This window comes from Lutra lutra, chromosome 14 (assembly GCF_902655055.1).
Source record: "Lutra lutra chromosome 14, mLutLut1.2, whole genome shotgun sequence".
Taxonomy (NCBI): domain Eukaryota; kingdom Metazoa; phylum Chordata; class Mammalia; order Carnivora; family Mustelidae; genus Lutra; species Lutra lutra.
Genome location: NC_062291.1, coordinates 24,832,329 through 24,855,361, shown reverse-complemented (window position 1 = coordinate 24,855,361; position 23,033 = coordinate 24,832,329). Strand labels below are relative to the sequence as shown.

General features: G+C 36.2%; 1 protein-coding gene across 1 annotated transcript in view; it reads right to left on the bottom strand.

Moving 5' to 3' along the window:
• Positions 1-7,959: 7,959 nt before the first annotated feature.
• The window catches only part of CABCOCO1 (ciliary associated calcium binding coiled-coil 1), a 123,986-nt gene continuing 108,912 nt past the window's right edge, over positions 7,960-23,033 (bottom strand). Inside the window, exons 6-8 of the mRNA XM_047703443.1 lie at positions 15,212-15,334; positions 14,667-14,807; positions 7,960-9,072 (exon numbers count right to left, since the gene is read on the bottom strand). Of these exons, the coding sequence (XP_047559399.1) occupies positions 8,998-9,072; positions 14,667-14,807; positions 15,212-15,334 (339 nt within the window). The 3' untranslated portion in view covers positions 7,960-8,997. The remainder of the gene's footprint in view (positions 9,073-14,666; positions 14,808-15,211; positions 15,335-23,033) is intronic.

The following is a 23,033-nucleotide window of genomic DNA, read 5'->3' as shown; positions in this document are numbered from 1 at the left end:
ATATCATAAACAATTTCCCAAGCCTGTAATTGCCTCATCTTTTTGTTTGTTCTGTTTCCTCAGTTTAGCCCTGACACATGAGTTTTGCTTTGCAATGCTTTGATGATTCATCTGGCTCTTCATTTTGAAATAGTTCTAACAAATAAAGGAGCCTATGAGGATGCCTTGAATAAAGACACTTAACTGAATCTGAAATGGCCACACTTGGTTGAATGAATGATGACTATGTCATCAAAATTTCAGCAGAAAGGAAATGATAATAATAATTCAATATGAATCCAGCACCTTAAGAGCTGAAAAGGTTTGGTTTCAACAATTTCTTGCTATTTTTCATAGGCATGTTGGAATACATTTAGCTTCTTCGATGGCAAACATTTTTAAAACCACACCCATCCATAGAGATAATAATCAGCACCAGTAGCATAATCCTTGAAAAGGAGGAAAAGATCTCTCTCTCTCATCTACCTATCACTCTATCTAAATTTGGAATTGGAAAATGCTGAGCATGGTAGGACATCCTGAAGTATGAGGTGTTGTGGAGACGGAGTACGCATGGAGTTGCTAGCCCAATGACTATTCTTTTTTTTTTTTTTTCCTACAGAATCTCAATTTTCTATTCCCAACTTTGTCTACGATCTGAGTGTGCCTTTTATTTTAACTTGTAGACTATCCAAACGAGAATAATACTTCAGAAATACACATTGGTCTTTAGAAATAAATATAGTTAATATTGATAGCACCCAAAATATCAATATTTGCTCAATGTAGGTCTTAAGTTCCTGTAGAAGTATTTAGTAAACAATTTTCAGTGAATTAGAGTATTTCAACTCAGGAAATAACCTTGGCTGAAAGAAAAAATTATTAGCGAATTAACAACTTAGAGTCTTATTTATACTTTTCTTATTATATTAGAGTAATCCCTAACTAACCACAAACATTTAAAAATTTACTGGCCTTGCTTAAACTAGAAACTATTTAAGGTGTGTCCTCTCATGGGAAATTCCTGGGTGTGCAATTCATCACACTTGTGAGGCTCAGTCAATTATTTCATAGAATGTCAGTCTAGGAGGGGCCGTGGGCTTATATAAACTAAGAAGTAATTACCTTATGTAATAAAACTAAAGCAGGTCCCTAGTTAATGAATTTGCTAGTTGTTTTCCCAGTTTATAGACACTGACCCATATGAGACATAGTGCATATGCATAAACACAGACAGACATATTCACTGAGTTAATTAGGGCGTGCTAAATTGCTGTAGCAGATAGACCCCGGAATGAAGTCACCCTAAGAAGTGGTAGCTCATTTCTCTCTCATAAGACAGTCTGGACACGGGATCTGGGTTGGGAAGTGTTTCTTGCCATGGGGTCATTTAGGAATCCAGGCAGACAGTTGCTCTATTACCTTTAAAATGTCACTCTCCTCACGGTCATCCAGCAGAAAGGTGGAAGAAAGAACAAGGAGAGGTGTTGTCTGGTCTTGGGCAACAGCCTCAGTAGCCCATTTCACTTCTGTTCACATTTCTCTGGCTGGAGCTTAGTTACACGTTCACACCCAACTGCCACGTGACCTGGGAAACCGAGTCCTGTTATTCTAGGAGAGTGGATTTTGGTGGACGGCTTCTGACACATACGTAGTATAACAGAGCACCAGGCTGGCAAAGTCTCCTAGGTGGGTAACCCCATCCTCCCTGGTCTCTTCTCTACTCTCCCCACTAGTTAGATTATTAGAATTAGAATTAGAATTAATTAGAATTAGAATTAGAATCACCTCGGCATAGGGCAAATGGGCTTGTCCTTCACCAACCACCTCCAAATCTCTTAAAAAGTTTCAATAACTCCTCACTGTATTTTGGACAAAGACAAAACTCTTTAGCCTGACATACAAGGCTCTGCATAATCCAATTTCCATTTACCTAAGCATTTTCAATTTTGGAAAATACCCCTGCTCACTTTTGAGGCTCTGGCCACGCACACCCCTTTTCACAGTCTCTACTTCCTGTGTTCTTCACACTTGGCGTTCCCTTGGTCCGAAAACTCTTTTCTGCCCTTTTTGCTTCATTAGTGCCTTTAAATGTGACTCTCCCAGTGGAACCTTCCTTGATTTGCTCATAATTCTCTAAATAAGCTCTCATTGCAAGAGTATATCTTTTTTTTTAATAACACCCATTACAGTTATATTTTTATAATTGCTTGTGTGACTGATTAAAATCTACCTCTCCTGATAGACTATAAACTCCTTACATGTGCTCAGTGTCAATTCTTACCCCGGAAGACACTTACTAAACATGTGTTGAACATAAGCATGTTTGAATGAGTGAGTGAATGAACGAATGAATGAATGATTTGTATTCTAATCTGGGTCCGGCTACAAATTAACTATGATCACAAGGTCTTCACTTGTCAGGGCTCAGTTTCTTCACTGTGACAGGGTTGAATTAGATGGTGTTCAAGAACTTCATCACCATGGTCCTGTGGTCCTTCTATTTGAAAACTGAATCCTGTGGGTATTCACATTTGTTTAGTCACTCAGCTACATTTCCTAAGCAGATGCAACAAGTTCTGGGTCTGGCAAGGTAAAGTGAGAACACTCTTATTGTTTCACTTTGAATTTCAGTGTAAACATTAACTATATCTTAACCCATGAAGTCCAGTAACAACTGAAAAGGGGATTGGATAGGGTTCATAAAAAATAACAGTATCAGTCATTATACAGAAAAAGATAAGGAAACAAAAGCCACAAACATTTTGTTGATCATTATAAGATTAACTTCTCTCTGGGGTCCGAAAATGAGCACCATGTTACTTTTATTCTGGTTGAATTTAAAACTTGGTTTTAGGAAGGACAATAGGAATGACAAGGCATTCATATAAAATTTATTGATATATGAACAGGAGTTTTTTTTAATTTTGAGATTGATAATCAATAAAAAAAGATTAATATACAGGATATTTTAACTTTTTTTTTTTTGTGGTATAATGGCAGGAGATCATTGCTATGCCTGATTTTAAGTTATTGGATATCACTTATGTATCATCTGTCTATCTAATCTATCATCTATCCTCTCCCTATTTAAAGACAGCACTTTCTATATTATGCCCATATTATATAAACCAAGAAATGTTCATTGAGAGAAGTCTTAGTGGGATCTAGAGGAAATTTACTTTGTTGAGAACACCTTTAGAGACTGGGACTATTCTTCAAATGGTTGATGTTTTTATTTAAGTTTAGCCGATAGACCATTTTATCATGTTATATTGTAGAGTTGGGTACTTAAAAGAAACCCATATACCCTCTGCTTTTATGAATTATACACATTTTTAGAAAGTATCAAAATGTACTATGGAACTGAGAAGGTAAGGTGAGGCCCAAGACTGATGATGTTTGAAGTTTCTCTTAAAAATGGAATTTATCACTTTGACCGTCTTTATTAGCATTTCTTTTTCCTGCCAGTTTGCAAGATGGCTATATCTGATTTTTCATGTGTCACTGGAAGGGAATGTCACTACAACAGAGGTGAAATCTGACTAGGGATATCTTTCCTCCTAACTAATTTTGTTTTGACTGAGATTCTTTTAAATTAATAGATGATTTTTAAAAACAGTTTTAGATATACAGAAAAATTAAGTGGATAGTACAGAGACTTCCTGTATATTGCTCCCCTCCCTGTCCACAGTTTCTATTATTGATAATTACTATTATTCTTATTAGTTTTGCATTAGTATGGCACATACTATTAATGAACAAATATTGATATGTTTTTATTAAGTAAAAGTTCATATTCATATTTCTTTAGATTTCCTTTTTCTGTTCCAGAATATCATCCAGGATTCCACATTTTATTGTCATGTGTCCTTAAGTTCCCTCTGGCTATGACATTTTCTCACACTTTCCTTGTTTTTGGTGATTTTGATTTTTTTTAAAAAGATTTTAATTATTTATTTGAGAGAAAAAGCAAAAGACACAACAGGAATGGAGGGGGAGGGGCAGAGGGAGAGGGAGAAGAAGACTCCCCACTGAGCAGGGAGTCTGATGAGATGCAGGGCTTGATCCTAGACCCTTGGGATCATGAAATGAGCTGAAGGCAGACACTTAACCAACTGAGCCCAGGTGCCCCTGACCTTGATGGTTTTGAGTACTGATAGGGTATGTTGTAGGATATTCTTCTACTGGAATTTGCCTGATTTTTGCCTCATGGTTAGTCAAGGGTTATTGGTTTTTGTGAGGAAAGTACTATTTTCATCAACTCATATCAAGTGTATATGACATCAACATGATTTTTGACTATTGATGTTGATATTGATTATATGGAGGAAGTAGCATTCATCAGGTTTCTTAACTCTAAGGTAATCTCTCCATACTGTATTCTTTGGAAAGAAGTCACTCTGAAACAGCCCACATGTAATGACCGGAGTTATGCTCCTCTTTTTTTGGAGTAGAATATCTATATAATTTATTTGAAATTCTTTTGCAAGGAAGATTCAGACCAAGATTCTGTTAAGTAGGTGGGTTGATTTGGGTTTTGGGCTATCCCAATAAGCATTTGTGGTTATAATTATGTATGTATTTTTTTAGATATGGCAATATGACCATGGCAACTTGACAGAGTGGAAAAGGTACTGGATTCAGAACACGAGGGTCTGAGGTGCAGAGCAGCCAGGTTACTTCCCAGAAGTGAGACGTGGGTAGACCTGTCTCCCTGGAGAGCTGCTTTGTGTGATTGGAGGTTCTACTTGGCAACAGCACTTTACTTGCTATCCTCACTGCCTGGAACAATTGTTCCATGGTGTAGCCCATGGCTGGTTTCTCCTACCCTGGTCTCAACTTGAAAGCCACAACTCCCAAGCAGAGTTCTGGGAGCACCCCAGGTAAAGTAGCTTTCCCACATCCCAGAACCTTCTATCCCATAGCTTTGTGTTAATTATTAGTAGCATGTATTTTTATCTAAGATCCTCTTATTTCTTTCTTTGTTTATCATCTGCTTCTAGATTATAAACTTTATCAATTCCATGAACTCCAGCAAGTCAAGGACCTTACCTGTCTTATTTTGTTTGTCCTAGCTAGAAAGTGACCTGAGTATATTCAAAAGAAGAAACAAACATCAAACGAGCCTTGGAAATATCAGCACTGAACATTCTCTGAAGCTAAAAATTAAGTAAAATAATACAAAAGTCTTTGGTGGCTCTAACCAAGAAAAAAGATAAGCCAATCTCCACTGCTGGTACCTCCATGAAAAAAGGAGGGACCCTAAAAACAAAAGAGATTTTTGGTATTCTTTCTTTGTTTTGGATCCAATAAGATGGTATTATTTTGATTTAGATTCCTTTTTGCTTAGGAAACTTAAATTAATAGATATTTTGGCTGCCACGAAGGAGTACAGCCTTCTCTTATTTAACAAATCAATGTCCAGGAAAAAAAAAATAATAAAGACTTTGATGTCCAGAAGAGGGACGTCTTCCTGAGGCTCTCTGAAATTTGAGATGTCAAAAGTATTTCTCCTCTACAATTGTTGGGAAAAGGAGCACGTTTATTCTCTAGGGGAACTGAAGCATAATGAAATGCAATCTAAGAACATGCAAACTTATTATCTACCAGGATGGTTGAATGGTTCCAATCAAATGGAGGATAGAAATAGGGGCTTTATATTCGGATTTTGGAAAAATGACTCCACAGCTAGATATAGGCGCCACAGCGCCTGCAAATACCTGAAATTGTGGCAGTCTGTGGCTTGTTCATAACATAATGAATATATTTTCTCTTTGAAACTTATCGTGGAGGTGAGGAAAAAAGTGCCTCAAATTATTCCTGCAGATGGAAGAAAGAGATCTTACTGTGGGTGCTAAGAGAAAGATTGCTGCTTGTCTAAGTAATAGGTTAGTATTGGTTTTTAATTGGCTCTTCAGAAGGCTGCCTTTGTGTCAAAGACTGCTTCAAGTAGGTGAACTCTGTGACTTCAAAAAGTCAAAATTTTTCTTTATGTCTCTCACTTGTAGGAATTGCTAAGAAGTAGAGCTTAGCATCATTAGCAGTAGGAATCCTTTTATAAGAATACTATTTTCCTTATCTCCATGGATTGAAGTCCTAGCACCAGGGAGATGACCTTTTAAAAAATACGAATTGGATGTCAATTTCCATTTTAAATTTATCAACAAGTTTCCGTTGCTATTAGCTTAAAAATGAAATTCTATAATGTGGTCTATGGGACCCTGGGAGAACTTTGACTGTGTCTAACTTGTTCAGCCTCTCCTTGTGTCCCAGGGACTTTGCACATGATTCTCTGTCTGAAATTCCTCTTTCTTTACCTTCTTTGTCTAGTTATTCTAGGGATCCTTCAGTTCCCAGCCCAAATGTCAAAACCAGTAGAACATGTCATGACCTTCCAAACTTCTTTGTTCAATACTCTCATAATTCCCCAAAGCTTAAACAGTTAATCACAATATTAACTGTTTTCTCTACTAGATTACTGGGGGCAGAGACCATGTCTGTTTGGCTCACTACTCATTGCCCTGGTACTCAATTGCTATGGACAGGATAATAATTGAATGAATGAATGAATGAACAAACGAACAGAGCTGAGTTATACTTTCTTTTCTTGGGCAACTTTTCTAAATACTTAATATGGCAACAACAAAATTAGTGTGTTCCTTTATTATAACTCACTACAAAAAAGAAAGGCCAGTTTTCACTTTGTTTCATATTGACAATGAGATAGCTCAGTGAAGATAAAGGTGAAGAATGTGGGTTTTATAATCATAGCGACCTAAATTCAAAACCTGTTTCTACCACTTACTGGCTGTGTGATCATGGGAAAAGTACCTAAGATTTTCCTCTGTTCCAGTTTCCTCATCTATAAAATAGGTCAGACCTGGGTTTAAAGCCCTGATCCATCCATTATTAATTGTGCAACTCGGTTCAAGTTAATAATTTCTCTAAGCTTCAGGCTCCACAACAGGTACAATCATACATGAGGTTAATAATACCTATCTTTCTCTGTCTTAGGGTTCTCAGGAGGATTTACCACACACACACACACACACACACACACACACACACACACACACACTTGCTTATAAACATATGAGTGTTGCTCAATCTGTGTGGAATAAGAAGATAAAAGCAAATTAACACAACAGTGTGACATTATGTTCTACTTATGAGAATACCAAAGATTAAAAAACTGGCCAATGCTTGCTGTTGGTAACAATGTAGTGATAAGTATTCTCATTTCACTGTTCATGAAATATATTTGAAAGGCATTAAATTTGACCTAGAAATTTTCCTTTCTAGGAATTCATCCTATAGGTACAATCATACATGTTCATAAAAATGGCAAAGTAGCATTGTGCTGGTAAGTTACTGGAAGCAATAAAAAGTTTATCAATAGGACTAGTTTAAAAACTTATGGAACTGATAAAATGAAATATTGTATGGTCATTAAAATGTATTGATGGGGAATTATCTCCAAAATATATTATTTGATGAAATGAGCCATGTAAAGAACAATACAAATTACGTTTTGTTTTTTTTTAAAGATCACTCTATGCAAGTATCCAATTATTTAAATGGATAAAAAATACTTCCTGAAGAATTTACTGGGGGGCGCCTGGGTGGCTCAGTCAGTTGAATGGCTGCGTTTGGCTCAGGTCATGATCCCAGGGTCCTGGGACCAAACTCAGCATTATTTAAAAAGATTTTTAAAATCTTAAAAAAAAAAGAATTTACTGGAAGCCATGTTTGCCTCATATGGAGAGAAATGGGGGTACCCAGCTTGGGTGAAATGTATTTTTCATTGTCTACACTTTGTTGTCATTGTCTTTAACTGAGTGTGTATATTCCTTTATCAACTCAAAATTTATTTTTTAAAGAAGATTTTGTTTATTTATTTGACAGAGAGAGCAAGGGGAGCAGCAGGCAGAAGATGAGGGAGAAGCAGCTAAACGGGGAGCCTGATGTGGGACTCCATCTCAGGACCCTTGAGATCACGACCTGAGTCAAATGCAGACGCTGAACTGACTGAGCCACCCAGGCGCTCCTAAACGAGAAAGTTCTTGAAGGAACTCTCCCCTTCCTAGTAATGCTCTCCATTCTCAGATACTCTGAAGTCTAAGAAATTTGGAAAGGATCTAGCTAGCTATTATTTTAATTTATCCAACCTGAAACAATCAGTTGGCAAATGGATATTTATCTTATAAAATCATATTTTACTAAGCGTATTTAAGGGCTTGAGATGTTTTCAATCATTCTACTGCAATATAATAGCTAATTTTAAGAGCTCTGTGAATTTGATTTGTATTTAAGATTTTTGCAATCTATATATAGGTTGGTCTTTAATAACCATTTATACATTGCTTCTTTTTATATAGGTCATGTATTCTCCTGGGAGAGTAACAAGATTAGAAATAACAAATACAGTACAGAATAAATTAAAGTGCTTCAAACTGAATTATATAATTTCAGAAAATTGGCTTCACACTGAAACGTTTAAATAAGAAAACCAAGTGATTTAAGGGGGAGAAAAAAACCCATAGTATATGCATTTTAATTACTATTGTTTAGCATGTTTTTTCCTTGGCAGTGTCGTATCTGTTCACAGGGCTCCAGTAATGCAGCAGCTCACTGGGTCAATATGGATAAAATTATTATTATTTTTCCTTATTTAAAAAAGTTGGCTTCATTCTCCCTGAAGATGAATAGCATTTATTAGTCAAAATGTCAAAGGAGTACCGTAAAAGTAATTGTATTTTTATATATAATTCTCCAAACTCTTGTATACAAAATGTCCTTATTACCCTTAGTGCCATAAATTTGGAGGTTATTATGGGACAGGAGATAGCAAAATGGGGGCCAGTACTTTTCTAATTACTTCAGGTAATAAAATGTGGGTCTTGGTTTTCCTCTCCCAACAAAATGAAGGAGTTCAGCTGCTCAGGAGGGTCTATTATTCTGGCTGGTTGTGTTTGTTTCTGTGAAGTTTAGCATCGCTCTCCTTGTACTGGGTCCTCAGGCCTTTTTCAATTTTTCTATTCTTGCATTAAAGGCCTCTTCCTGTATTTGCAGCTTTTCGTTTATCTCGGTCTGTGAAGACAATCATAAAAAAGTGGTTATGATGGAGCTATCTTTTGCTGCACATTGTCTTTGTGGTTTTGACATACTATAGTGCCTAAAGACAGACATTATCCCTCACACACCTTCCTGTTTTGCAGACAGAGCCGTGTTTCAGCCTGTAGTGATGTGATAAACTTTATCATATTTCTGTGCACATTCCCGACGTATAGCATGGCTGCTGTGAACAGGAAGTGGTATTTGGACAGCCATTTTTCACATAGCCTTGTGTTGGGAGATAGGATAATTTATCTGTATTTTCAGACAGACTTTACCAATAAGCACTGAATCAGAATAACTGCTCTGGGCTCAGTGAGTGCGGTGTCGTGGTTCCCCCACCCCTGTGCCATGATGTTTTTGTCTCCTGTGTAATACCTTCTAAATGAGATCTCAGAAAGCTTCTGTTGTGAAATCACAACACAAATAATCTCACAATTAGAACAGCTCTCATAATTAAGAATATTCATCATACATTATAACTCTTGGAATTATGCCACTTTGTGGTACAGTTTGGGTAGAAAAAAGTACGTGATTGCTGACAGGTTTGAGTGTTTGCTGCAGCTGTGATAGCATTTAGCCTCTGGCAGTGATATTCTGTGGGCTGACATTACTACCTGCACAATTCCAGAAATCCTTCCACATTATCTGAACATTAGTAGTCCCGGAAATGTCTTCCCTTTTTCATGACAAATAATAAAATTATGTATCGAGAAGCCAGTGGTGACTGATGTGGCAAAACTGGTGTTTTGTTTAGGTGATTTAAGAAACGTTTACGACCGTACTAGGAGTAGTTCATACACATAACTATTAATAAGCAATTTGAAGTTTAGAATGTTAACATCTATAACATAATTTGATGTCTTCGGGGTTACTGCATTTTGAGAAACTTCTGTTATTTCAATTTATACAGAATACATTTAAAAAAATCAAATACTGTTTTGGGCTACATATAAATTTTCATTCTTATTTATTTATGAGTGTAACTGTAATAGATAGTTTTGAAGTGTACACCCTGGTTACCTTATCAGATAAAGACTTTGTTTCACTTTCATGATAAGAATCAACATTTCTGAAAAGATCATTGATGTTAACAATTCTGGATCCTTATGTGAGTATCTGTCTTTTTGATTCAAGTTTTTTTTTCATTGTTATCATTTTTTAAAAAGATTTATTTACTTTTGAAAGAGAGAGAGAGAATGCATGCGTGAGGTGGGGGCAGAGGGAGAGGGAGAGACTCTCAAGCAGACTCCCTGCTGAGTGCAGTCCTGACAAGGGGCTCCATCTCAGCACCCTGAGATCATGACCTGACCTGAAATCAAGAGTAAGACACCTAACTGACTGAGTCACCAAGGTGCCCCAATTCAAGTTTTATCAAGCCCTACCTGAGGCTCTGGCCTCTGGTTTCTCATTTTTTTCCTTCTTCCTTTCTTGGTGGTTGGGTGAGGAGGCAAGGAAGAATGAACATGGGCCTCCAGATTACAAAGGAACTCTGTCATTTTTCAGAAATCACTAATCCCCTTGGTCATGGTTTTAGTAGAGGTGGAAAGAGCACTGGTTTAGGAGGTGGATTAATTTAGTTATGTAACCTTGGATAAGTCACTTAGCCACCTTGGGTATTAGTTCTTGCCTGAAAAATTAAGTAGTTAAAAATTAAGTATGTTAACATTACATGCTAACTTTTAAATTTGTAATTCCAACTCCTAATTTTCTGATATATTCACCAATGTTATATTTCAGTAGTATGGCTTTGTGAAATATTTTAAAAATATGTTACTCCTGCTTCTTTCTGGTGTGCAACGTAATAGACGATATAGGAATTGAAATGGTTTGAAGAAATAATCTTGTCACAATTCCAAAGGATTGAGAAACACTACTCTAACTAAGCAGTTAATTAACTCTTCCCACTTTCAATTAATGTGTTCTATGTCCACTTATATTTTCATTTCTTTCAACTAAGGACACCAGCTTCTGTTTTACTGTGTCACCAGTGTTTGCACATTAACCCGGAGACCTCTCTGGTATTTCACTGAAACAAAAATCATTGACACAGGTGTGGGCTTGGGGGAGGAGGCTCGTGAGGATAAGGTCCGTGCCAAATAGCATTGTGTCCTGACAAGGGGAGGTACATCTCAGATCTCTAGACCATGGTGATCAGTACTTCAGTTCAGGTACAACCAGCAGAGCCTGGATGAAAAGCCTCCTGCTCTGGTCAAGAACGAGGTTGTCATTAGTCTACCACATCTCCATGTTATTCTTCAAATGCTGCTAAGCAGATGATTAGCTATCCCACAACCACTAGCATAGGGAAAGTTTCTGTTGCCTTTAAGATAAGAATGGAAAACCTATGACCGGGGTGCCTGGGTGACTCAGTGGGTTAAAACCTCTGCCTTCAGCTTGGGTCATGATCCCAGGGTCCTGGTATCAAGCCCCACATCGGGCTCTCTGCTCTTAGGGGGACTTGCTTCTTCCTCTCTCTCTGCCTACTTGTGATCTCTGTCAAATAAATAAATAAAATCTTAAAAAAATAATAATAATAAAAGACCTAATTAAAAAAAAAAAGAAAGAAAAGAAAACCTATGACCTGGGCTCAGTATCCTCTCACTGACCACTACCTTGAGGTGTTCTCCCATTCAGTTTTTCTAACCTGGAAATTCAAGTTGACCTAAAAATACCTCAAGTCCCAAGATGGCAAACTTCCCTCAAGGTTTTTACATTATTTTGCCCTGTTGCTTGGACAGGGCCAACAGCCAACATTTAATACAAGAATTTAGTGTTGGTATTCATATTTCTCTGAAACGTAATTCTTTAAATATATTAAAGTTTGTTCCATTGCGTATAATTTTTATTATACAACTCAGGGCCAAAATAATTTCATTTTGAATGTATCTTTAAAATTATAATACCTAAACTATATAAGCTTAAAATGTTTGCTCTATTCAGTATAATTTTAATTAACATCTCAGGGCCAAGATAACTTCATTCTTAATAAATCTCTAGAACTATAAAGTGCGTCAATGGGAAAGTAAGTGGGTTAACATAAAAAATTTAAAGATTCATACTACATTCTCTGAAATTTCTGAATTATAGAAAGTGAAAAATGCCTGAAACCACACTGGAGAAGGAGCTCTAAAAAAACTGGATTCAAAACATGAATTCTCAGGGGCGCCTGGGTGGCTCAGTGGGTTAAGCCTCTGCCTTCGGCTCAGGTCATGATCCCAGGGTCCTGGGATCAAACCCCGCATCGGGCTCTCTGCTCAGTGGAGAGCCTGCTTCCTTCTCTATCTCTGCCTGCCTCTCTGCCTACTTGTGATCTCTGTCTGTCAAATAAATAAATAAAATATTAAAAAAAAACAAAACAAAAAAAAACATGAATTCTCTACTGCCTTTTCTTCCAAAAATTATAATAACAGCATGGCTCTTAAATAAAGGAGAAAAAAAAAAACTATTGGAAATTGAAAACATCTTGCAAATATTAATTCATTAAATGTTCCTACAGCCAGTCAGCATGTTCCTACCCTGACCACTGACATGTGGCTACCTTTGAACAGGAATGTTGCAGTTTTAAGAGCGAGCAACATTGGAAGTCAGGGTTTAGAAGGGGAAAATAACCTACCTATCTAAAACAGGGGAAAATTTTTAGGTAGGCAGAGAGTAATTAAACTTGGGACTTGGCCAAGACACAAGGGTAAACACTGAAATCGTGCCACACCACTGGAATATTAAAGTCCAAAGTAGTCTGGTTGTGATATTAGAGGTTGTGTGGTTTTTGTGGATAACACTGGGATTAGAACTAGAATCCAGGTCACAGCTCCCATTCGGGGCCTTTCAACAGTTTCTGACCCTGGAAATGCTGAATAAATGATTTAGTCTTTCCATGTCTATCATTTTCCAATTTACTTATCAGGGAACTGCCTGACTCATTCTCATGTAGTTTACCAGGACTGTTGAGAGAAAAGACATAAATGGGTTTGCTATATCTTGAGACATTGTATAAATCCACATCATCAAGCCATTTTATTGGAAAATCGGCAGTAATTTGGCCCAGATTAATGTCCATGAATCCATTTAAAATGGAAAGGATCGTGGCACCTAAAAAATCTGCTCCCATCACCTCTGGTCTAAGTCCTTTCTATGCCTAATTGCATTTAGATGAACCAGCTAATGAAATTCCAGGGCCAGCAAGGTTGGCTTCAGGCCAAAGAGACAATAACACATGCATGCAGTAATCATATTCTTTCTGTTATAGAGTAGTGGAATAAGTGTTGCAAACTCTAACAGCTAAAAAAAATTTCAATGAACAGTTAAAAATATACTGCTCACTCCATGGAACATGGCCTTGGTAAAGATGTTTTCAATTTTGGGGGCCTGCAAACAATTCTATTACTGTCTAGTAGTTCCTCAGCAATAATTTCAGAGCTGCAGGATGGCAAAGGAGCCCAGGGCCATGATTATACATAAACTATATTTAGATGAAATGTTATCAAGTCTAAAAAGGAGATATGTTCTGAACTCAGTTTAATTCAACTACACTCTGCCCTTCCACACAGTAACCAGTTATTACATTCATGGGATTGTTAACAATAAAGCTTTGTGTAAAACGTGTTCTACCACTATTTCTGGTAAACACTAAACACCCCTTATTAAGCTGAGGACTTTGGCTGATTCTGTTCGTATCAAATCATTAAATGTTCATGTAAATAGTGCATTAACGTTTGATGATTAGACAAGTAACAAGGTATGCTTATGCCAAGCCAATCTTTTGCTCTCTCTAAATTAGTTGTTAATATGATGTGCTTTTTATATATCATCTCATGTTTCAGATAAAAATTAAATCCCTCCCTGAGATGCATTAATATTTTAACCATGTAGTATGTTGTTCTATTGATTCATGGTCATTTCTACAAGAAATCTTAAATCTTCTTAAAATATGCAATTCACTTACTTAACCATTTTGCCTGAAAAATGATGTTAAGTCTTTGTGTTCAGTTAAAGATGGGTTTTTGTTTTGTTTGGACAGGAAAAAAAGATTAAACATAAAGTTAAACTGATTGATCTGTGAACTACCGGGATAGCTGTCCCATCCCCATTTCCATGCAGCCTTTGGTGAACATGGCTTAGCTACTAATGGTACTTAAAAAATGAACAAACTACCTGACAGGGAGTTCAAGGATTTTAAGGCCTCTCTTTACAAATTTGGTGAGAAGACTTACCTAAGAATCGTGGTTGAAATTCCATGTTTGTACTCGGTTTACTCTTGCATGAGCCATGTTTACAGTATGACAGGCATGGAGTCTTTACTGTGTTACTTTTTGGGTTCTGATGATGGGGGACTTTGGAAACTGGCAACACACCCCACCACTAGGTGCTATTGGTGAATCTGTTTTGTGATCTTATTGAGTCTCCGATGACTCAACTGTGAATTACGTGGAGATGTGAAATTGAAGTCCTCCATGGTAGGTATCACTCTTGCTCACAGAGTGTGGGTAGTGTTTACAGACATTAAAGCTCAGGCTGGCTAATTAACCAGTAATAATAAAGTAAGTGAGCACACTATCAAGGGTGAGTACCTGAATGCCAATTACAATATCATCTGTGACTTGATCCAACACTGCTTTTATATCCTTGATGGTGAAACCCACTAAAGGATCCTCGGCGGAAGTGTTGGCTTCTGACTGGGATTCCTCAGGGCCTTGTTCTTGATCCAATCCCTGGAATATTAAAAGGAAAGCACACTTAAGTGACTTCTGGAACATTCGTGATTTATATGTGCCCTCAGACCTCTCCTGGGTGCTTTTCTACAAGGAACGATGTCACTCTGGAAGAAGGTTTTGATTGGATGTTATCCTGCATTTCTGTTATTCATGAGCATCAGGACAGATCAAGTCATGGTGCCGCTAATCAGTGCTTACTTTGAGGAAAGTGAAAGTAGAGAGATTAAAATTGCTGAGCCATCCTCAGCTGGCCCACCAGCTAGGCAACCCTAAAAGAAATGTTTATATTGAGCTGGGAAAAATCAGAGGGAAAGACAATGGAAAAGCATTTTTTTTTTCCTCCTGCCCATAGAGAGTATAATGCTGAAACAAGGTGAATTAAGAGACAGAAGGAAACCTACCTTCATTTCTGTATCCAGTTTTGGGGGTGTCTCTATGAATGTTGAATAAATATCAAATGAAATTCCTTCTTCTAGAGGATCTGGGAAGAGACCACCTGAAGGCTTGACAACCTCTAACACTTGCTGGAGGGGAAGAAAAGAGCTGTATTATGAAAAAGCTTTTGGTGACTAACCACAATTTCGGCCAATTCATTCATCTCTCTCTATATATTGTAATGAATATATAGTATATAATACATAGCACATATTATATAATATATGTATTATATATTACCTATATAATACATAGCACATATTATATAACATACATCATATATCTATTATCAATTAAATTAATTAAAATTATATAATTATATATGTACATAATTATGTATAATTAATGTAACATAAAATTTTTACATAAGTATGCATATGTTTATACATAGTTCCAAGTCTATTATCTTTTAAGTGCTATCTCCTCTGAATTCTTGACACCACTGCCCTCTTAGTTCTCTGTTGCTTTTTGTTCTCTGTATCTGATAATTAGCATTTTATTCTTCCCGATGTCTTATTCTTTCTATACTATGTGGCTTAGGACTTCATTTTATACTGCCTTGATCTTTAATTGTTTTTTTTTTTTTGGATCTTTAATTGTTTTATGCATCAGTGTCCCCTTCCTGTTTCCTACAAGCTCTCTGTAGGTAGAGACCATGCTTTAGATCCTTTGTATACCTTCTCCAGTTCTGGCAGAGGTTGGGTTCTTGAAATATTTACCAACAGCCTAATGGTGATCAACGTTACTCAGCAGAGTGTGGCCATTCTTGGGGGCAATGGCAAAGTGACCACCGAGAACTTGGTGATGAGGACAATAAAGACTCTGAAGGTTAATGCATAAAGTCAGTATACTATGAATCAGAGAGGAGATCTGCAAAACCAACCAAAAACACAGAGGGCAAGGCAAGACCTCACCAGGAGCACTTCAGAATTGTGTAGCAAGTGTGCAAAACTGAGGGAGGGCAATGGTTGGTCAAAACTGGAAATGAAGAAATAGGAGTCAAAGAAGTCAACTTAAGTGGTGTCCATCCCACCATGACTTGGAGGTGAGAAAGAGAGGAACGTACTGATGATGGCAAACATCTGAATCATTTAATTAGTTTTGTTAAAATTCTGATTCTAACAAGCAACATTTTGATCATAATTTGACTTCCTATCTCCATTGATCTATAAAGAAGTGCCTAGCTCAGTGCTTTGATCTTCATGCCCTATTAAATTCCTCACTGTACATCAGTACATTGATGTTCTCGTTTATACAGTGAGCTTGCTTTTGAGGCCTAGAGGTAAAGCTACCCACCATGTGCTGACGAAGTCAAACCATGAACATACATGTTTAAAGACAAAAGTCTGGAAATGCATAAAATCACCAGCTAATTACCATCCTCCAGGACCTGGAAAAACTGGAAATCATCATCCATTCATTTCTAACTTCTCCACAATATTTCTTTTTTTTAATTATTATTTTTGATTGATTATTTTTATTAACATGTAATGTATTATTTGCCCCAGGGGTACAGGTCTGTGAATCGTAAGGCTTACACACTTCACAGCACTCACCATATCACATACCTTCCCCACTGTCCATAATCCAACCTCTTCTCCACAATATTTCAAGTTAACTTGCATGTTAAACATGTGATCATGTATAACTTACAGGTTGTAATGTTTCATAATGATTGAAACATTATGAATATTAATAATTGAATATTTATAATATTTTTTATTTAGATAGGTTTGGGAATGTCCTGAAAATTTAAGCTAATGCTTGGTCATCCCAGTGTATTTCATATTGAATTCATATTATTAACTTTAGTTCGATTTTATAGGAAGTTGCTGCTTAGTAAATCTAAAGAAAGACTGAAGTGTTAGATAGAAGTTAATAGTCAAGGCAATTTGGAAACCAAGAGATTAAATAGTTGACTTAAGGTCAAATCATCACCTAGGGCCCAGGCTGGGAGTTAAACCCTGCTGTGCTGACTTCTCAGCCTGTGCAGTTTTCAGTATCCATGTCATCATGTTGCTGTACTTGGAAATTATTGATTATTATTAATCACTTAATCTCTATTCTGTTAGGTGACATCATTCCAGATTATTCTTCTTAAATTGACTAAACATTAATAGAAATATAAAAAATATGGAAGAACAATTCTTTTCTTTCATCATGTTCACAAGTCATCTTTTCCCCTAAATGAGACATGCAAACATTTTCTTCTTCCCACAAAATTATTTGTGTCTTTTTTTCATCATGCTTGTTTTTCATCCTCCCACACCTTATATTGCTCTTTATTTTACCAAGCTTGGAAAAGGAAACAGCTAAATATAATTTAGTGTTCTTTGCAACATTATCAGTAAAATAAATAAGCTGCACTTGGGAATCCAGAGACAAGGGTGGATGATGAAGCATTTAATGAGTGGTGCACACTCTCACAGAGGGTGAGGAATGGGAATTTGGGGGAAGTGGTGGCGAGTCAGCCATTGGAAAGCAGAGAGCAAGGAACCCAATAGGGTTTGCTGCTTTTACTGTATGCCCAGAGAAAGAAAGCATGAGCAAAAAAAAGAAAAAAATATTTCTTTTATTGAAGCAGAATTTTATTTTGCTGCTCTTGCCAAATCTGTCTTGCAGCTCTGCTTTTCTACACACAGGCTAGAACTTTCTGCGAATTTTTTCTGACCCTCTCATGGAAGTTCTCAGCAGATCACCTCTGCATCCTGGTGGTAACAGATTTTCCCCTCCCCCATCAAGCCTTTTCTTCCATCAGATCGTACACTTAAGTGCAAGAGACACATTTGTGGGCAAGTTTCGTCCCTCACACCTCTGTGGTCCACATTTCTTTACGAGGCTCATCTGAACTACTTGCCAACTACCCAGTTTTCCTGGTCTTTGGCATTGTGTGTGTGTGTGTGTGTGTGTGTGTGTGTGTGTGTATCGGGTACATACTTGGGAACCTGGGCCACTTCCAGCCCTACATTTTTATTTTATTTATTTTTTTTGGTGGAGTGGAACTCCTGTTTATCTCAAGAACCTCTTTTGCTTGATTTTTATGAATATATCTCATAGCTCATACAGGTATTCATTTGATTTAATTCCTGCACAAAAACTTGTGGTGAGAATTTCTTCAGAGTGTTTTGCATACTATCAGTGAACCAAATCATAGCCACATTTTTCTCTTTCACAAAGAGTTACATTTGGCTTTGTTACTAAGATACTACAAAGGAAAGAAATGCCCCAGTTTTAGATGGGGGTAAATAAGAAGACATACTGTCAAATATATAGTTTGAAATAAACCTAGTGCCAGAAGCATCATAGTGATTTTCCCCCCATTAAGAAGTCTTTTTAAAAAATAAGTTTAAGGAAAATTAGAATCAATAATTGTGGTGAGAGCAGAGAGCTAGCAAATATGTTTAAATGAAACCGTCTGATGCAATACTTTCTTAAAAAAATACAATTAGGCCTTTGTATTTTTTTTTAACAAAACCTCATGTTTTACAACATCACTGGTTCTGTAATAAAATCTATTTAAAACAGAAAGACATGGTCAGCTTTATTAAGTTAGATTTTCTGAAAGAACGTTATAATTTCCTCAAGTCTATGAATAGTTGAGGCAAATTAAATAAAGCTAGTTTTATAACTATTTTTATACATTCCTGTAGCATTGTAATTGTCTCATATTTTTTTCCTCAAAAGTCTAATATGTTACCTCTTAAACCTAGGAAAATAAAAACAGAAAAAGGATCAAGTATGTTTATTAAAAAAACGCTCCTATTTGGTATCCTGATTTAGCAAGCACCCTTTCTTCTTCTCTAAGAGAATAGCACCCATAATCTTCAGAGCAGGAAACAAAGGAAAAGATTTTAAGTGACTTGCCTGAGGCCTAATGCTGAGATTAAAAATCAGGAGTTTCTGATTATACACATACATCCATTTGGCCAAATGATTGGTTTTGCTTGACTTTCAAATACCCCCTAAATATTACTTTGAATGTAAAGCAATAAATGTGTTTCTCTTGCCATTTTTGAATGCTTGCACACAAATGGATATAATAAAAACAATCATGTTGTTCCATGTGAATGCCATTTATATTTTTTCTGATAATGAGCAGACTATTTGAGCCAAGGTGAGTACATTAAAAGTTCTAATAAAGAAGAGAATAGATTTCTAAACAGAATAATGGACTGTTAAGTGAACATACAATAAATAACATCTACAGATGTGGTCGCTAGAAAATTAGTTTTGCATAACTTACCAATATACATTTCCCCCAGATGTTATCTGTTACATGAAAATTAACTTAAGTTAGCTATATTGTTCATTACGTGCACACTGCATTAGTGTTATTTAAGATGGTCTACAATCTGAGCTTTAGTTGAATTGTGCTATGGTATTTAAAGAATATCAAGTAAATGGCTTTTTGGCATAATTTAATACTCGTAAGTACAAAATTTCATCACTGAAACATTATGTAGGTTTTAAAAAATCCAAGATCTTTACTTTATAAGCCAAATGAAATCACTAGAATACTTTTAAGATTTTACATATTCAATATGAAATGGACATCTATCATGGGAATAAGTGATAGGAATTTTGAGTCCTCCTGGAACTAAGTACAGGGTCAGTGTAGGCTTAAAGAATGCTTATAGGAATTAGAATCTGCTCCAGATTTTATTGTGTCTGAGAAGAATAAAAATTATATCTGAAAACTGTGTTACTTCATGCTTTCTTTTTCTATTTTATGTGTTTGTGTTATTGATAATACAAAGTCTGGCTTACTGTTTTTGTTATCCTGTTTTTTTTTAATGTTTTTGTTTATTGTTACTTATTTTTTATTTTTCTTTGAAAAAAAGTGTGGGCGGGGGCGCCTGGGTGGCTCAGTGGGTTAAGCCGCTGCCTTCGGCTCAGGTCATGATCCCAGGTCCTGAGTTCAAGCCCCGCATCGGGCTTTCTGCTCAGCGGGGAGCCTGCTTCCTCCTCTCTCTCTGCCTGCCTCTCTGCCTACTTGTGATTTCTCTCTGTCAAATAAATAAATAAAATCTTTATAAAAAAAAAAGTGTGGGCGGATTTGTGGATAGTGGTTGTACCGATAAAATCTATGGTCAAGGTGGCAATTACTAAATTATTAAATCCAATTATTAAAATATTCAAGATATTAAAAATGCCATTGAAATGACAACTCTCCACTGTTTTGAACAGCAGAAAGCAAGATAAATCTGTTAAACCTTTTTGGAGCGATAGAAATACGTACAAAATACTGGTATGCTTTAAAAAGACATTTGTTTCAAATTGTCAGATGATGACTTCATATGTAAATCAAAACTTACTACAAAATGTCAAAGTTTCAAAAAGCAAACTTTATTGCAAACATTTTCCAATACTGAGGAAAAAGGGCACAAAAATTCTTGTAATGTTTTAACTATTTTCTCCCCTTGAAAAAAGGCATTACTCATTTGCAAGTCTAATGAAGAGGTACATGTGTGGTTCTGGAAATTTTTAACAAAAATTGTAACCCATTGCCCACAATATACCACACAAAAAGTAACAACATATGAGTGCCACCTGCAAAATGCAATAAACTCTGGTAATGTCATACTGAGGCCATAAATTTAAAATCAAAAGAGAGAAAATTCAAAAGCTCAGATTATCAGAGAAACTTCAATTAATCCATTTCTAAAGTGTTTTCTTTTGTGTTCAGGCCATTACAAACTTCTTAATATACCCCATAAATGTAGAATATCAATTCTGCTACAAGAGTCCTCCTCCCCCTTTGCATTTTTGACTTGGAAATAAATTTGCAAATGCAGCACATTAATTTTCTTTCCTGTGCTTAATATGCAGTATTTACATTTTGAAAAGGTTCAAAATGTTGCCAGGCTTCTGCAGGGTATGAATAGACATTTAATAGCAACTTCTATTTTTATCCACAATACACTGGCAGTTTGAACATCTATAACTTAACAGAGCTTTGAGACCATCAGATCCACATGCTGATCACCTCAACAGTGACCAGTGACCCACGAAAAGTTAGGACAGGAAATGAAGACTCCCATTCCAGATGAAGTGGCAAGGAGGAATTTAAGTTGGCAGGCCCACAGTAAACCAAATTGCAGCCCGGCTAGGACACTCGAGTTAACACCTTGTGCCCATTTTTATTTAGATCTCTCGTTATAACTGGGGCTTGAAATTTTTTTAAAAAAGTGAAATAACTAAAGAAACTGATTCCAGAGTATTTTAGACATCTCTAGTATTTCCAAGCGTAGTTCTGCTTAAGGCCAACATTACAATTCGAAAAGAAATCTGAATACTCCTATCTTAATGACCTCAGACAACAAAATCCTCTCTAATGAATTTGGAAAAAAAAATACCTTCTTGTAGTGTAAATGCAATTTAAAAGGAAAAGATGTTTTGATCTGGCTCTGGTGTAAACATTTCCTGAGGGATTGAACAGTTCTTCAGATACCCAGATATTTTCTAAAGATGGCAATAATCTGGAGGATAGACCACTGAATTATAGGCTTTAGACTTGGCTCTATTCCTAATTGTGTGATGCTAAGAAAATCCCTAGGCCTCAGTTTGTTTATCTGTAAGAGTAGGATAATGATAATTGCTACCTGGCTACTTCATTGAATTGTTTCAAGCACAAATTAGATAATGTGGATGAAAATTCTGGGAGTTCTTCAAAGGGAAAGTATTATTAAACCCAAAGGTGTAGTATTATTATTATTTATAATTACTGTTATTATTGAAAGGATCATCTTTCTAATGCCAGCACTGAAGAAAGAGTAGAGTAGCCATATTGAGAATATCAGTCCATGATATTTCTGTATGAAATAATTAACATTGCCCCAAGAGTCCAGCTAATGGAGGAGAGTTTGTTAATAAGAACATGCTGTCACCCTGTTTCCATATAGTTACAGCCTTTAAATTACCAAATATGTATTCAATGCCACCTTATTTGAAGAGTTCCTTGGACCCAAATAACTTCTCTCTGGAGACCTAGGTAGCATAACATAGTTAGTTGTTCTGTGACATGATCGAGACTAAGGCAAACCACCTATTTAAAAAAGGAGACATTTACCTCTAACTTTCAAAATTAGAAAAACTGCCTCTCCACCCTTCCCCATCCAATATATCACTCTTTTTGCCTTTTGTTTTTCAGCATCCAGTGTGGCCCGTGGTTGTCCAAACTGAGTTTACTTCCAAAAGATTTCCTTTAACAGATGTCATCAAAGGTGAGGACGTAGGGCCTATTGGACACATTTTTTAGCATGTCCTTTTTGTGAAAATTGGAACACCGAACCTCTTCAAACTGCTAAGTTCAACATTGTACCTTTGATTCTTAGATTGACCTTATTTTGCAACTTCCTTAGGGTGAGAGAGGGAATGTATGGTTGGTTGTATTATAAACAATTGGAAAATAACTATCAAAAAGTCACTCAGAGTGTATTTGTTTAGCTAAGTTACACTCTGAAAAGGATATCCCTGAACTCAGTGTAGAGTATTTCAAACAGTTCTCATCATGGATAAATGTGTTTTAGCTTCATCCTGGCATTCTATTTAAAGCTTGATGGTTTTTAATATTTAAAATTGAGGAAATACTCGAAATTATCTCCTGTTTCAAGAATTAAGTATCAGTGTCTGTAAATTAGTCAGCATGATAAAGACAAGTTATGCAATTATATTTGCTGCTTTGAGAAGTTGGTTTTGAATTTTCAAATATAAATTTAAAAAATTGATTTTATATATGTTTCATTCTAATTATATCTTATGATAGGTTCTATGAAGATGAAATTAGTT